This window comes from Phaethon lepturus, unplaced genomic scaffold (assembly GCF_000687285.1).
Source record: "Phaethon lepturus isolate BGI_N335 unplaced genomic scaffold, ASM68728v1 scaffold11608, whole genome shotgun sequence".
Taxonomy (NCBI): domain Eukaryota; kingdom Metazoa; phylum Chordata; class Aves; order Phaethontiformes; family Phaethontidae; genus Phaethon; species Phaethon lepturus.
The window spans coordinates 50,761-67,598 of record NW_010558317.1 but is presented as its reverse complement, the minus strand read 5'-3'; the positions used below and the strand labels follow the sequence as shown (position 1 = coordinate 67,598).

Sequence of the window (16,838 nt, the reverse complement as noted above, 5' to 3'; positions counted from 1 at the left end):
GGCTTCTACTTATTCCTTTGCTGGAGGCATTTTTGTTTGATTAACAGAACAAAAGGTTAATCATATAAATTTGCCATGTCATAGCGTTCTGAAGCAGGAGAGAATAGGTGGCTCCTTGTTCTCCCTGCTCAGCTCCCAGTCAGGTTTGCTATATGCAATGCAAACACGGAGTTTTCCCTTAGGCCCCCGTGACATACTTTTTTCCATGTATTCTTGGCAGAAGGTGAATGTTCCTCACATTTGTGGCTTCATTTGTCTTAGTGGAGGTTTGTAGATCACGTAATGGGTACGTGAGCTGTGCAGGAGCTTGTCATCTTTTCTCTGTCTCTGTAAGGGACTATAGCAGACGTGCAAATCCCTGCCCCGTTAGGAAGGAGCTCTAATTGCTCCTACCTAATGTGCATCTATGATTACAACAGAGCAATGGAGTTATTAAAGAAATCGTGGCATACTTGGAAGCAGATGGATCAAGGTTGTTCTTAATACCATGTTAATAAGATATTATTTTAATTCCTTGTCTGAATTTACCTGGTAGTTTTAAGTTGGCGTCTATAATTCTTTTGGACAGACCATTAGTTATGATTTTCATATCTCTTTGTTGTAAAGACAAACTTCACACCTGAAGCAGCAGACTTTAATCTCTGCAAGTGACCTACATTTATGGTTACGCTTGCAACAAAAAAAAATTGCGACTTTGAATAGACGCCCTGGGAGTATAAAACACAAAAGTCTAATTCTGCTCTATGACTTGTTTTCATTTGGGGGCTCTGAAATTCTCGTTATGCACTCTTTGCTTGGGGGGTTGCTGCACTCTGTCTTTAGAGCCCTGGTGCGTGCGCATCGCGTGGGCACTGCTGACGGCAGAAACGCGCCGCAAGCCGCTTTGCTACCTGGCGTCCCCGGCCCTCTCGCGTCTACAACACGCACGATGTGTCTCACTCGATGCGGAGAGCCTGCGCGAGCTAGCAACTTGTTTGTTGTTTGAGCTTTATGACTAATTTTTCGGTTTCTCTGCCATACTGAAAAGATCAGTTGCTTGAGATTAGACTGAAAAGCCTTTTAAAACATTTGTTTTGGCAAAACAAAAAAGTTTTGATGGAATAAAACATGTGATCCCGCATAAGGTTTTTGTATATTTTTCAGGAATTCTTAAACATTTCCTAGAAATAGGATATGGCGAGTAGTTTCTCGACAGAACATCCTTTTCAGGTTCATACTTGGTATATTTTAAAATACTAGATGCTTTAATGTATTTTCAATTTTTCTTTCTTAATAGAAAAAAATTTTGCAAATTCAGCATGAATGCAAAATCTGGCAACTACCCTCCTCACACAAAATGTCTCCTGATTTTAGTTGCTATTCTTAGACATCTGCTTTGTCCGTAGGTATGTCTGGGGCGAGGTGACGTGAAAGCTGTCTTGCTTCTCATCTGCTTTTGTCACTCTGCCCAGATTGTGTGCTGAGGGGTTTCCAGAAGTTCGAGTAGATGGATTGTGGGGGTGGATGGTGCTTTGTTTGGTTTTCTTGAGTTTTAAGAACACATACATGAATCGGTCACATCTAAAGGGACTCCCTGGATTCAGAGGTTACCTGCCTGAGGGATGCCTCGAGCACTGTGAATTGCAGTTCCTGATAAGTCTTTTGCCTTACCTATCCCTAACATTTAGTCTCTGAACACCTAGCTGCGTGGCCACCGACGGTCCACTTGTGACCGCACCAGCTCTTCTACAATTGCTTCTAACTGGACGCAAAATACCTGCTAATCTTATGTGGGTTTGACACTCCAGAAGTGAACAGTTATAAGGGTGCCCATAATCGTATATATTTTCTGCCCCTAAACTGACAGGAAATCCCCTCAAACACATATTTTAGTATATAACTGAAAATGCTGTTTTCTGTGGTACGTACACATACATCCTGTGTAAAGAGGAAGAGTGCTGATGGGGGCCGTAGAGAAAGCGACTAAAACCAGCTTTGTGGGCTTTTCTGTCCCTCACCACTCCTCTGTATTGGAAGGATGCCATAGGGATAATACAATGAAAGTATGGAGATGCATTCAGGTAGCTGCTGTTTATACAAGGTGAAGAGGCACATAAATCCAGTAGCTGAATGATTCAGACCTGTCAAGCCTCATGCATTATACACAGGACCTGCCTCGGCTTAGGGACAGCCGGAGAGGCCGCGGTGCTGTGCTGCCGCTGGAAAGCTCCGCTGGCCGGCAAACCTCCCTGGCCAGCACGGCGCGTGGCTCTTCGTTGCGTGACCCAAGCAGACGAGTCTCATGCAGTGGAGTAGAAAGAGTTGTGAGGTCAAAGGATTGGCAAAGACCTGGGCTTGTCAGGAAAGTTTAATCTACAAAATGAAGACAGAGGCTCTTAAATCTCTTGATTTAAGTAAGTTGTAATAAACACAAAATAACTGCATTACGATGTCATTAGTATACATAGGGCTAAAGCTAATTTTATAATCAATGTATAAATTATCACATATAATTGAAACGTGGAGCTAGTATTTGCAGTACCACTGTTTCCAAGAATGTATCCCCCTGAAATGTGTGAATTGGGAAAGTAGTGCACGATGCTAAAGTCTGAACAAAATGCTTCCCTCCCTGTTTTCATACACAGGATTGTAAGCATTTTTCCTTTTGTGTTTCAATAACTTAGAAGACCTGATAACTGCACAAAAATAAGACACGTTTATGTGAGTCATCAGGGCTTTCTTTTGGTTTTTTGGTTTTGGTTTTTTTGTTGTTGTTGCCTGGTTTTTTAGCATATTGGCATTCCTCTGAGTTGGTTTACTATGTTTTCCAAAAGATGCTTAATTGAAATTTGCTGCAGTCTCTCCCCAACCATTGTTTTATCTGTGCGTGGCCTATTTATTTTCCATGACTTTGTGTCTCCGGCAGCAATGCACCTCCTGGGGCTGAACTGGCAGCTCCAGCCCACGGATGGACACACCTTCAACAACGGGATGAGGCCGGGCGCAGCGGGCACCGAGGATGTGGCGGCGGTGCCATCGGGAGGCAGAGGTGAGGCTGCGGGCCAGGCTCTCGCCACGCCACGCGTTTAGCTCTCTTGCAGCTTTTAATATAGATACTGACATGGAGATGTACGCAGAATCTGTTTTCTTAAGTCTGTTTCTAGTGTTCATGGTGTTTTCTCTGTTTCTGCTGCTGGTAGTTGTTTGCTGGTTTGCTGTGCAGCTACGGCTGTTCTTACTCTGTCCCCCTGTGCATTGGTGCAGAAAATCGTGTAACCTCACCTACTAATGGAGAAGTGCTCCCTCAGCTACTAATGAAGAAGTAAAAAAAAAATACATGTACATTTTACTAGGTGTGATATGTCCTGTTTCCATGTACAGCATAGAGATCTCAGACTTTGTGGGAGAACTACATTGTACTGCTTGGGAGAAGACAGGAACTTTGGCTTCCAGCCAAGACCCAGTCCCTGTGGTTTTTTCCTTCTCAGCTGTAATTCTAATAAAAAACATCAAGGACAGCAGAATTTGACCCATAGTAAATAATCTGTCCAGTGATACTAGTATGAACAACGTGGGCAACAAATGGATCTTTTTTTCTCCTAAAGAAAAATTGTGTTCCAGTGGAGGATGACAGAGACAGGGCAATGAGAAGGATATGGGGAAATGCAGAAACAGAAATACTTTCTTAAACTGAGAAGGCATATATTAAAAATACAGATAAATTACGTGTCGTGAAAAGTATTTTAATAATTTAAATTGAATGCCTTTTACTGATGAGGTTCAGGTGTTTCTTTGCTACATCGCGATAAGGCTCTCCCTGGTTATTACAAAAACTATGATAAGAAGACCGAACAAAACGTTTCAATTAGTCCAAGCACCTCACAGGCCTTAGTGTACTGTGAAGGTGGGATGGGGTGACTGAAACAGAAGAGAAGTAAGAGCATGTGCTATTCATGCTATTCAGCAGAAGAGTTTTGTTCGGACCTGAGAATCGTCTTGCTCTCAAGACCTGTGGCTTGTGTTTAAACTTGCTCATTGCCAAAGCCAGTGTTAGAAACAAATGCTAACATAGGAGACTTGCATTGGATGTGTTGGAAAAATTGAGCTGAAATAGAGCTGAGAAAGGAAGCTGACTTGTTCTTCGGAGCGCCTGATCATTTCAGGGATTTGCTTCTGTTTTCAATAAATAATACTGCTGCACCTCAGCTTCTTCATGTTTTCCATGGAAGGACAAATTTTGGCTTCCTCCTTTTCATGAAATTATACACCCTAGTGGTGGCAAAAAACCTGTAGATTTTCAGACAGCGGTTTGTCGGCTTGGCTTTCATCTCTGGCTGGCTGTAGGTCAAACTGGACGAACAGCACATCCCTAAGTACCAGGCAGAGTGTTTGTATTACTGCTGAATTTCTTCCAGATTGTGCACAGGTGAGAGACCCCATGGTTTTAGGCAGGAACCTGAAGAGCTCGGGTCTGCAATTACGGTCACTTAGCTGACAACTTCGGTGTTTAACACGTTTCCAAATTCCTTCCCCCGCAGGTTTTTGTTGCCATCTCTGTGCAAATATAGGGCAGCAGGATTGTTGAATTGGAATGTGCTCATCTGCCTGGGGCACTTCAGTGCAAATTCTGGCAGTTTATCTCAGCCCCACTCTAATTAGCTTTGCACATTTGAAGAGGCTGAGATGCCGGCTGTTTTGGGAGTGGTAACCTCCTGTAGAGGAGACAAGGAGACAGAACTGCTAGTTATGCCTTAAATTGCTACAGTTAGCTTTCCTCAAAGCATGTTGGAAAAGTTTACTTGTTCTTCTGACATTTTGTAGAAGGTTGCTGAAATGTTGATAATCTGGGGAAAAGGGGAGAACAATATTTGGGCAAGTAATCTTCCACAGTGGAATAATATGAATGACAGGTTTGGATGAACACAAGGAATATCTAAACGGCAAATTCTTACAGTAGCGAAGAGTGAAAAGTTTTTCTACCTCACCTTTCCTTTTATTATGTCCAAGTTAATATTGCTATCCCAGCAGTTTTTAGGAAAGCCTCTGACAGCTTTTAACACAACAACCATTTCAGGGCTCAGGGCTCTGGCTGTGGAGAGTGACCTTTCTATAATTGACACAACTCAGGATGAAGCCATTCTTTTCAAAACATGGGTCTCCCAAAGAAACCTTTAACCCCGAGACTGAGAATGGCCACTTAAACGCAAGCTGTGCCTACTCAGCAAGCAAGGCATTTTAAAGTAGAGCAATTTGAAAGGGAAAAAAAAAAGGCAGATACTTCAATTTGATCTGCTTGTTCCTTATTAAGAGACTAAATTCTGGTATGAAATAATAAAACTGCAATTTAAGAGGAAAGAAAATTACTTTATTACTGCATTTTCCTATCTGAATGAAAACAAAAGTCACTGTTAAGATAACAGTTGCAGGTTTTTTGTAATTAGACACTACATCTCTCTAATACTGGGGATGTCTGAAAGCAGTAGGCAAGTGCAATAGGTAGAAAAATTCTCAGTGCTGCTGTAAAACTGCAAGTGAAGTCCACCATGCTCTGACTGTAAACAAAGAGATAGCTTTTTGGTTTTGCCTTTAGGCTCTGGAAGTTGTGCCAAACTAGGGATTTAGATTAAGAGACAAAAGTAAAGAAAAATTCCTTTCTTAATACAAATTATAAAGTAGTATCCCTTCATAGTACATAAAAACCAAAACGCTGGCACTGCCATGGAACTGTGGAATTCCTAACAGGGATGAGATAGACAGTAATGACATTAAAGAAAGGTTTCTGAGAGTGAAGCCTATTTCTCTATTACAGCTGCATAAGGATAGTGTTAGAATTTTGGTGTAATAAATCTAAATTAGGGGGAAAAGTTAAAAAAAAAAAAAAAGCCTGTTTGGGAATAATTGCTTCTTCACAAAAAGTGAATTAGATGACTTTATGGGATTTTTCAGTGCCTAGATTCTGTTAATCCATGCCAAAAATATATTCTACATTTAAAATTATGTAGTAGGCTAGACACACATTTCCATAAAATATGTGACTATGTGCCGTTTCCTTTCTAATTGGCAGAATATACTATAAAAGTCAACTTGAGTCACGTCAGAGGACACCTAAGATAAACTACCATTTATGTGGAAATATGCAAACTAATTCCAGCCGCAAATCCCAACTAAAGAATTCTTCGGTGTAGAGGTTTTTTTATTTATGACATATTGTCTTTGGTATGTTCACAAATTTAGCAGATTTTCTACTAATTCAGAATTGACTTAGTATTTTTTATCTTGATTGTTTGCTATAGTAAGGTTCCTATAAAGCTGAGAAACACAGTAAGAGATTGTGGTCTCTGATCCTAGGAACCCACATTTTAAAAGACACCAAAGATGTGTAATTTTAAAGATTATGGGCAAGGATTGTGGACCTGAAAGATTACTTCCGTTCCCATAAATATACTGACTAATTGGAAAAGGTAGATTTGAATTTGTGTTCTGATAACTCACGTAATCCAGGGTCTGTGTCTCTTTGGACCAACCATCTTGATCCAGGTTTGTGCTCAGTTTGAGATATTTCACTAAGTCTGCTACAGTGTGTGTGGCTTTTGAAAAGACAAATACAGTTAGTTAAATGGTAAAGTATTGAAGCGTCATGAGAAATACTTGTTTCCAGTTATCAAAATCAGCATTGTAAATATAATGGCAATAATGAAATGAAGAAGGTTAAATTTGCTGTTAAATTTTACACCATCTTTCTTGCTTGAGATGAGAGGGGAAAAACAGATCTCTACTAATCTAGCAGAAATTTGCCCTGAAAAGTTATGGAAAGCTAAACTCAGCAGTCATTGGGAAACTGTATATGTTGTCTTTGTGCTCTCCCAATGATGTTGAGACCTTTGCCAGATGCTGCAGCTCTGAGTCACATTTTGGTTTGCACAAAGAAATTATTATTTTCTAATAGTTAAGATATTTTATTAGCAATGCAGCAGACATGCTCCTGCTGAGACCTAGTCCTACTCATCAGACAGCATATGGACCCGGGAACAACTGGAGGGAGCTGTTTGTCATGTTGCAAAAGGTAAAAAGATGAAAAACTTATACCTCATTAACAGTGTAAACAACATGAATCTCTTGGTTTCTCTTATTTCCTTTCAGACGCTTTGAAACAGATGATCAAAATGTAATAACAGTCAGTGTATTTTAAATGTCACTTCCGTTACCTTCATTCAATTTAATCAAGACATGCCATCATTTTCCAGGTGGATTAATCTTATTAAGGACTTTTGTGGCTAATGTAATGGGGATCTTAATTAACACGTTAGCAAGCAGAAATATTAATATGGACGCTATGAAGGCTTGCAGATGTGGTCGTCTGAAAATATACCAGGCTCTAGGGCTGTCTTAGCAAAAGCAAAATATTTGACTAAGTTCCACAGAACAGAAGTGGAGTTTTATTTTTGTTGATGGTGATAATATGAATTGCTGTGTTTAAAGTTAGATTAGGAAATGTATTGTATACTGTATATTATATACCAGTTGATTGTTATGCTGATGTAGAAATTCATGCTAGTATGTATTTGTTCTTTGTGAAATGCAGTGAACTAGCAGATCTTAATTCTATTTCGGTTATAATTTGCTTTTGATTCAGAAAACAATGAAGCTTGTGAAGCAAGCACACCTACTTGAATGTGAAGATGTGCCTAAATTTTCAGGTGGAGCGGGTATTAAGACATGTTTCTTAATTCCGTGTGTGAGGCCAGATTGTTTGACTGCAGCTGAGCCAGAGCAGTGGTTTTAAGTAGATGCTCTCTCTGCAGAATTTCTTTCCTTTTGCCACAACAGAAATATGGGATACTGACCAGAAAACCTGAGGGTTTGATTTTGTTTCACAAGCTGTTTTACTGGGCTCCTGAAAGCTCATACAAATTCAGAAGCTGCCTTCCTCCTCACTTCACAAAACAGAGCTCATTAGTACCTCAGCATCTTCAGCATAACTGAAGTTCAAGATGTGTCATAGCAGTTTCTCCAGACAAACCCTCATTTCCCGGCTTTTTACTTTATTGTAGCTGTGGGAATTTGTTTTGCATCAGGAGTCAATCTGTTGTACACATTTCAAAAAGAATCCGTTTTCACTTGGGTCCTAGGGCACTTAGGTGTTAGTACTAGATACTTTGAAGCATAAGTTCATACAGGAAATGATCAGTGTGGTAATAGGACATAGCACTGTTTTTTCCACTGAAGAAATTTGAATAGAAAATAAATTTTCTACTTTTTTTGTTTGCCTTTCTGGAACAATAAGAAATGTCTGGTCATATAAGTAGCAAATTTAGCTGAAGGAAAGAAAAAACAAGTTGTCATTGAAAACCATAGCAATTCCCCCACATTCTTTTTTGGCAAAAAGTCAGTGGAGTGTATTTGTACTCTGAATGGTTTCCTTTAGACAGCTGTACCATAGATTTCTTCGGAATTCTGAGTCATCTGTGAAAAACCCTAATTGTATAACAAACAACAACAGAAAAATAAGTTGGGTAAAAAGTTAAGGAAAGCTATGTCTGCAGCAGTGATTTATAAGGAATGCAGAGGTACAGGAAAAGAAGTGAGAGAGAATTCTCTTTAACCAACATTGGTGATATTTATTCCTTGTATTTAATTTGAAACTGTCCAAATTATCTTGGTAGTTCATTACAGATCCATTGGAATGGTTATTGCACTAGATATTTTTCAAGAGTGTTACCAAGACGCAATTTACAGTCATCACCCTTACAAAGGCACACAGTCAAAGCACTGGAGTTAATTGCTATTTAAATGTGATGTCTGTAGTGTGACACTGCTGGTAGCCAGATTTCATCTTTATTTTTCAATTTTAACTGCAGTATAGGAGAGGAGCCTATAATAAATACTCAAGTATATCTGGTTTCAGTGTAGATACAGTTCTGCCTCCATAGCTGACACTGCTTGACATCTGTTAAATTAAAGGCTGGCTGGGCATGTCCTATAAGCTGCCACCTTGAAACCGACCTCCAGCTCAGAGATGATGCCTGTTGACAAGTTAGCAGGGGGAGTTTGCATTGCTGTTGTCATGTATTGCCTATTTGATAGCTTCAAAGGCAAATATACTTGAGTGCTAAAACAGTCTTTTCAAATGTATATGCCAAAATAGTAATTCAACTGGGTAAATAACACAGCAGTTTAAATGAGTAAGTGTTATTTAGTTGATAAATATATGTTTGACTGAGCAATTGAAATGGCTCCCCTGGGTAAGATGAAGAAGTATGCTTTTAAAACTCTCTTTTGTAGATGCTTGTGGAGTGGAAGTAACAGAAGACAATCAAGTATCCATGGGGTTATGAGATAAACAGACAAAACTCTAAAACAGTCACCCACAGCAGAGACAATGATGTTGAGATTTATTTGCTCACAATAGTATGAGTTGTTTGGGTTAGTCCTTCTTCCCAGATTTGTCAATTTGTCACATTTGTAGCTTCACTTAAATGCAGTTGATGTTCTTTGAATGTGATTGGCAGTGGTCCATCAAAATGGAAAAGCTTCTAAAAATAGCTGGAGGGGAGTGAGTCAGGTAGCAAGATACATTCTTTACATTAGGAGGTGAAGTCTGAAGGGAGCTATAAAAAAGAGTTTACTTTAAGAGTCTCTGGAGACAGAGTTTGTAAGTGAAGCTGTTAGTTCAGAAAAAGGCATTGCAAATACAAAGCTGGGATGATGTTCTGTTTTTCAAGTTTAAAAAAAATAAGCCTAATAACTAAGAAAAGAGGCTCAGTGGTCATACCTACTTTGCATTTCATTTCTGTATTTCTAACTTGGGGAGGAAGGAACATGAAGAGGCCAATGTCGAGACACCTCCTGTAGTATTTTTATTTGACTGCTCCGCATTACTCATCTTCAAGGTGAGAATTTCTAGTAGATCATTGTTAATATTTCTGTTTTACAAATAGTCATCTGAGAACGTCAAGATTATGACCAACTCGGGTGCACTGGCTGTGTCAAAGCAAGGAGCAGAACCAAGATGCTCTCACTAGTTTCATGTCTCGTACCAACAAGAGCAACTCAGCAGGGATTTATGAGAGTATGATTCAATAATGCATAATCTTTAGAGCTCTGATAGCTTGCTGGACTTAAAACTTCATAAGTTGTTAGTTAAACTTGCAAATATAAAACTAATATTTTAGTACAACTTGAAGCATTTCTAAATTGTGTTATTTCAGCATTGTAATCTAGAACCTTAAAAACAGGATGTCATGTATTAAATTCTTAAAAGCAAAAATAAGGATCCCTTTCAGCATGCCAGAGGTGAGGCAGCAGCTGTTTCTCACAGACATGGCACAGGCTGGCTATAGAGCAGAGGCATGCCATACTAAAAAAATACAGACTTGAAAATAAGGGGTCATCCATCCGTTACATTCTTTGTTGTAGGTTAAGTATATCTTGATCACTTGTGATAGTTGCTCATCTTACCTGCTCTTAAAATCCTGTGCTGTGCTGAACTCCTACAGCTGCTGCAGTTTTCTTCCTGGGTAGATTTTCCTGAGACACTGAGATGTCCCAGGAGTGGTTTGGACAACTAGAAACCAGGTCATTGATGTTGTAGAGCAAAAAAAGAGCATCTATGGAGAGATGCTTCCAAAGATAATTGCTAACTGAACCGAATCATTTCAGTATTAGGAACCTGAATCACGTCTTTAGGCTGATTGATAATTACATATTCAATTGTCTTATCTGCAGTTTTAATCAATTTTTAAGCTAACAACTTCAGAAGTTTCATGAGAAATACAAAAGAATGGTCTTTTTCTAATAAGTTTTTCTTGGGAAAGTTCAACATCCAGTGTATCTGTTTACCTGTGAGGTACATGCTGACGTAGTGTGAATGTGGTTCTGGTTCTCCTGATGACTGGAATATTTTCTTTTTAGCTTAATTGATGCATTTCAGGATTCTTCACTCCTGAAAAATGCCCTTTCCCAGATAGAAATTCAAAATAGAATTTTGGAAAACTAAGGGAGGCTAAGGCTAAATTCAACCAGACATATTAAAACTTGAGCCTTCAAAAGAATTAGATTTATTTGCAGAGTTATAATTCTAGGGAATATATAGTCAGCAGTCTTGGAAGCAATGTAATTAGCAAAAGTCACTGATGGTGGTGTTTTGGAGCTGCTTTAATAGCCAATGAAACCATAACCTCCAACAGAGACTATGCTGGTCTTACCATTTGCATGCGCAGTAAGCTTGCTGCACTGGAAAAAAGTGAGGTACAAAGGCTGAAGCAATATTCAGTATAATTTCTATTTTACGTAGATGAAAAACACGTGATTCAGTAACTTGTAAAGCAGATGTCAACATGAGGGCATTCTAACACCCATCACTTCTCTAAAGTGTTCTGACAAAGATTCATTTTTCTAAAACCTACTCTGTGGCATAGGCTATATGTGTGTGTTAGCAGCCATTTCAGTACATAATAGCCCTGAGAGATATATATATGCTTATATATATATGTCATATATTTGTTCATGACATGAGGTAAGTGACTATAAGCTGCTTATTTCTTAATTAATTGGAATGTTAGATTTGTGCTGCTGTTACAAGCTGTATCTCTGAATATACATGACCACTGTTCCACTGAATTCTAGAACTGTGTTAAAAAGTATAAAGAATTATATATATACTGTATTAAAAAGTATAAAGTTGAAGTATTGCTTAAAAAGAAACTAAATTAGAAGCAGATTCCAACATGGGGGGAGGCTACTGATTCAAACAGATCTAAGCTACAGATTCCCACCCATTTTATGTGTGGATTTCAGAAACAGATTACACTTTCTGACTTCAGTAGTCTTTATGTCAAAGATTTGCACTGGCTTCTGTGGACTGGAGCAGCTTTGTTGTAGACATGAAATTAATCAAATTAAAAAAATACATAATGCAGATAATTCATTGAGTATAAGGAGTCTGTGGACAGAGAATACTGTCTGGAAGAGGCACTGGTCTATTAATCTTCCCACCTTTATAGCTTACACAGCTTTTATTATTATAATAATAAGAAGAAGAAGAATGCCTACTGTAATACTTCGTGGAAAGAGCTTTTTCTTTGACCATTTCACTTTGACTATGGATATACGGATCCTGAAGAACAGGGTTCTTTAGGGTGTGTCAAGGAGTCTGTTCTCAGATTGGATACAGTCGATGTTCGTTTAAGTATGCACAGTCTGCTTTCAAAGAAATAAATTACAGCACACTTTTTAAGACTGTTGAAAAAATTCATCATTTATTACCATAACTTGGAATTGTGAGGTGAAATAAGTGTAATGTTGCACTGAAAGGAGATGAAGGAGCCCTCAGCGTTACGCTGACTTCCGACTTCCCAGCTCTGCCAGTGATTCCAGTGTAGCATTCAACAGGTGATTTTATGTGCTCTGTACCTGGTCTTCCTATCTATGGAGGTAAGGACTAATTTAAATTCTAGTGAGATGGTGCCTGACTTCACTGAGGTAGGAACTTTGAGATACCCTCTGTTGCAGTAATCCATTAGAAATAAAATCACGTAGTTTTTATGAAACATTACATGTTTGAATCTGGTTGATATCTGTGTTCTTGGGTGGCTCTAAAGGCACATTACTTGACATTCTCAGCTGTTTTTCCTTTCTTTGCAGCCTGTCTTTGCAGCTTCTCCTGCTTTCTTTTTTTTTTGTAGTACTGTGATGTTTTTGTAGATCCATTAACATAGGAAATGAAAAAAACAAACTAGTTGCCAAAAACTGTATAGCAGTTGGTATTCAGAGCATTATTTCACCATTTCAAAACACTGCCAATATAATATCTGTTTCGTTATGTACAAGTATAAGTGCTGCTAACATAGATAATTTGGAATCTATAATTGAAACCGTGCTATTGCAGCTCTCTCAATTAAAGATAGTCAAGACAGAAAAGCTGTTATGTACTTACCTGCTGGAATCATATGTCATTCTGTGCCATCCTGCTACATTCATACAGTGTTGGAATATATTTCAAAAGTGATTTGCCATTTATTAAAAATAGCATTATACCGTAAAAAAAACCCATGAAGTAAACATTGAGCTTTCAACAAATACTGTCAGTTCATATTAGAGGTATCGCTACCTTCCAGTGTGTATTAATAGTAATATTAATGATACTTTAAATTTCTGTGATTGTTAACATACATTTTCTGTGGTTTTCTGGTCTTTTCTTTGGTGTTGGGTTAACGGTTGGACTTGATGATGTTGAAGGTCTTTTCCAACCTTAATGATTCTGTAATGATTTTGTGATTCTGTGATTTATAGTGTCTGTTGTAATAATTTTAAAATGGATTTATCACTGTGTTGTTTGGGAATATGGAACACAAAATCAGACATTGCTACATAATGTAGCTTGAAAGCACTGCTAACTCTTCATGTATCGCACTCCGTGTTTAAAATATGTGTAGCCTCAGAACCATCCTGTTCAGCTGAGAACAGAAGGGATTTGCATCGTGTTTTAAAGGTTGACTAGTTCATGGACCGGAAGCCAGAGCATTCAACCAGAAGGGTCTTGTATCTTGTCTTCAATAATGCATGCTGAAGAACCATCAAAGGAGGGATTTTGACTAACTGCAGCACAAGGGAGAAAGACCTGTAGGTAGTCCCTGCTTCAGGCAGAGAGAACTTAAAAGGCAGCACATTGAGTTGTACTTAACTTTCTTTCAAGAAGGAGAAGATGCATATTCAAGTACAGAAACTGTCCTCTAAATCCTTTTCTGTGCATTTAATTTCTTCTGTCAGCTCTCTTGTCTATGACCTGGAGTTTATTGGAGTACTTTACTACACAAAACAGTGGTAATAAAAATTTGCAATCAGTTCATTTAGATTAAAGTTACCCCTTCAGTTCACCTCTTGGATAATTTTCTTTATACCCTGGTTACATACAAGATGCAACTGAAAAGAGCACAGGGAGATTCGTATGTACTTAATTGACTCTCTACTGTTACTGTACTTGATCAGTAAAGAGCAACTGCAGAATTAAAGGGTTGCAGGGATTAGAAGATTGCAGATGCTCCGCAGAAAAAGGTTCACAGTCTTCTTACTTCAAATATAGGGTCCAAATTCTTAAATACTGATTGAAACAGCAGGCAGATTGTGTCAGAATAAGAAAGGAAAGTTACAGTTTTGTTTAAAAGGTAGCATTGCCACAGATGTTCATCCTGAATGAATAAAAATACCTGTATTAAAAGCAGTTATCTCATTTGATTTATATTTTATTTTATAGGACCGTGGGTCACTAGGAATAGCAGCATAGATAGCGGAGAAACAGAAGTTGGCCGCAGGGTCACCCAGGAAGTGCCTCCTGGAGTTTTTTGGCGTTCTCAGATCCATATCGGCCAGCCACAGTTCCTGAAGTTCAACATATCCTTAGGGAAGGATGCTCTTTTTGGTGTTTATATAAGAAGAGGACTCCCACCATCACATGCTCAGGTACTTTATCAATGCATTTTTTGGCTTTAAATGTCAGAATGCAAAAATTTAGAGCATCTATGTTAGATTTGTGTTGGAGCTTATGGAGCTAAATTTTAGAGATTCCTGGGAATTACTTAATTTGTGATATTTCACTGAACACCCTGATATTAAGATTTCTAGGTTATTACATACCTTGATAGTAATAGATAAAAGAAGTATGATGTTCTTGCCAATCAGGTTTTTAAGATAACTTGCAGTTTGGCACTCAAGGTTTTAAAGCTCTGCACAGCTAGATGTGTTAACATAATTTTCTATCTTCATAGAAGTTTTAATCTCTACAGGAATGGCATTGCTGGGGTATGCAACAGACTGGCATCACTGCTGCCCAGCCATATTAGAGAACATAATGCAGTGGCCATGTGTTTGAGAGCTGTAATTTTACTACTTTTTCCTCAAAGACTGTATTTAGGTGTAATATCTGACTCGGACATGGGGCAAGTCTTGCAGCTGGGAAACCCAATTGTTCTTGATTTCTAACGGGCCTCAAAGACGAAGACTCGGTAATACTGCATTTTGACAGTGACCCTGTAGTACAGAACTAAGGGCCGCAGGTAAAGATAGTTTTAAAGTTAGTGAGATCAAACCTAAGTATCTTTTTCTTCTAGGTTGCACAGTGGTTGTTTCAATTTCTTTGCTGTGAGAAGATATGGCTATATTTTCTGTTACAGAGAGAATTTTTTTATTATATTGAAAATTTACTAACGTGAATGGAAGGTTTCCCATTTACTTAGATTAGAACTGCAATGAGAAATATTATATTTGCTGTTACACATACTAAAAGGAAAGAGCCCCCATTCTTTAGAGTGCAAGGGAAGCAGAAAAAGGAACCAGCTTTTGGAAAGGACCCTTTCCTTCTTGCATATCCTTGCTGCTAAAAATCAGTTCTTCATTCAGAAATTATCACCTAAACTTAAAATGCTTTATTTAGCATATGATAAATACTATGATATACTAATATATTTTTATACTATAAAAAATATGATATGATTGCTAAAAAGCAAATGTAGAACTCCATGATCCCTTGTGGGAAGGCCCCATTTAACATTTCTAGGTGCCTTGTCCTGATTTGCAAAGAACTGCTAGTACTGTTTGTTTTCATTTGGCAAAGCAAACTGCAATTACATCAATGGTTAAAATGCATGATCTAAGCTGAAAGCCCAGAGGCTTTACAATAATTGCATTGCTGCATATTACCTGCAAGGAGAACCAGCCCTAAGTGAACTGTGTCCATGTGTGTGCACAAGCTCATAGTACAACAGCGAACCAATGAATTTTCTGGCGAAAACTACACTTCCATTAACTGAATTTTGGATGTGCTTGCCAATGTGAGGCAAATTTGTAGAACTGTTCTGCATTGCCTCTTGTTCCTTGGTGTTTGCTATTACCCGTAGTCTGAACTGAGAATGACAATCTTTAAACAGAGTTGGGAGGAAAGGAGAAAAGAGGTTTACATGGATTTATGACCTCTACTTCCAAGGATTTGTGAACAAGGAGCTTTGCCTGTCCAAACTCCGTCAACTTCCTGTAGTATGCTGTTTTCAGATGTTCTCTAAGTTACTGAATGGATATATCTGGCTGGTAAGAAATGAGGATCAGCAGTCCACAACCCGGGGAGGGGAGGGCAAGTGGACAGTTTTCCATATAGCTAGAGGTTAGCGTACGGCATCCTGGAGTTCTGTTCTTCTACAAGGCTAGACAAATTGGGGGAATTGTAGAGGGGTGTTGACAAATTTTCAGCCATTGCCAGACATCCATGCAACACAGAAGGTATCCACAGAGAGTATGTTCCAGGGTGGGAGCCTTTCTTATGAATGTTTTGATTTTGGCTGTAATGCTTCAATATGTTTTCTCGAGGGTGAAATTATGCCTGTGGATCTTTAACTATTGCAATGAGGTAATGGCATAATTCATTGATCATGTCTCATTCAATTCAGAATTTTGGCGCTCACTTCCCCTATCATAACACCATGAAAAAAGCAGCAATTTAGTTGAGGAAAACAAAAGTATAAATCATGATGTGAAAATGGCTTAGGGCAACCAAAGCTCCTAAGCAGTCATCAAAGTTTGCTATAAATACAAGTTAATTATAATTGTCTGACTAAGGCATGATGGAGGTATGCCTGTATCTTGTACAAGAAATCCAGCTGGGCATAACTGCTAGTACAAAATACTTTTTTTTAATTCAAGCTGAACTTTAATTTCTATTGCACTGTGATCAAATGTATTTGTTCTAGGTTTCATTGTGATGTTCTCATCTGAGAAGGCTATGTTTCAGGGGAAGTTTCTCTTCTTTCTTTCACTTCACCTTACATGGATAGGATATAAATTTCATGACCTTTCTGTTAAATTAAATAATGAGA

General features: G+C 38.4%; 1 protein-coding gene across 1 annotated transcript in view; it reads left to right on the top strand.

Moving 5' to 3' along the window:
- The first annotated feature begins 282 nt into the window (after positions 1-282).
- Positions 283-16,838, top strand: part of LOC104625410 (teneurin-2-like) — a 51,448-nt gene continuing 34,892 nt past the window's right edge. Inside the window, exons 1-4 of the mRNA XM_010293028.1 lie at positions 283-286; positions 823-972; positions 2,906-3,028; positions 14,231-14,436. Of these exons, the coding sequence (XP_010291330.1) occupies positions 283-286; positions 823-972; positions 2,906-3,028; positions 14,231-14,436 (483 nt within the window). The remainder of the gene's footprint in view (positions 287-822; positions 973-2,905; positions 3,029-14,230; positions 14,437-16,838) is intronic.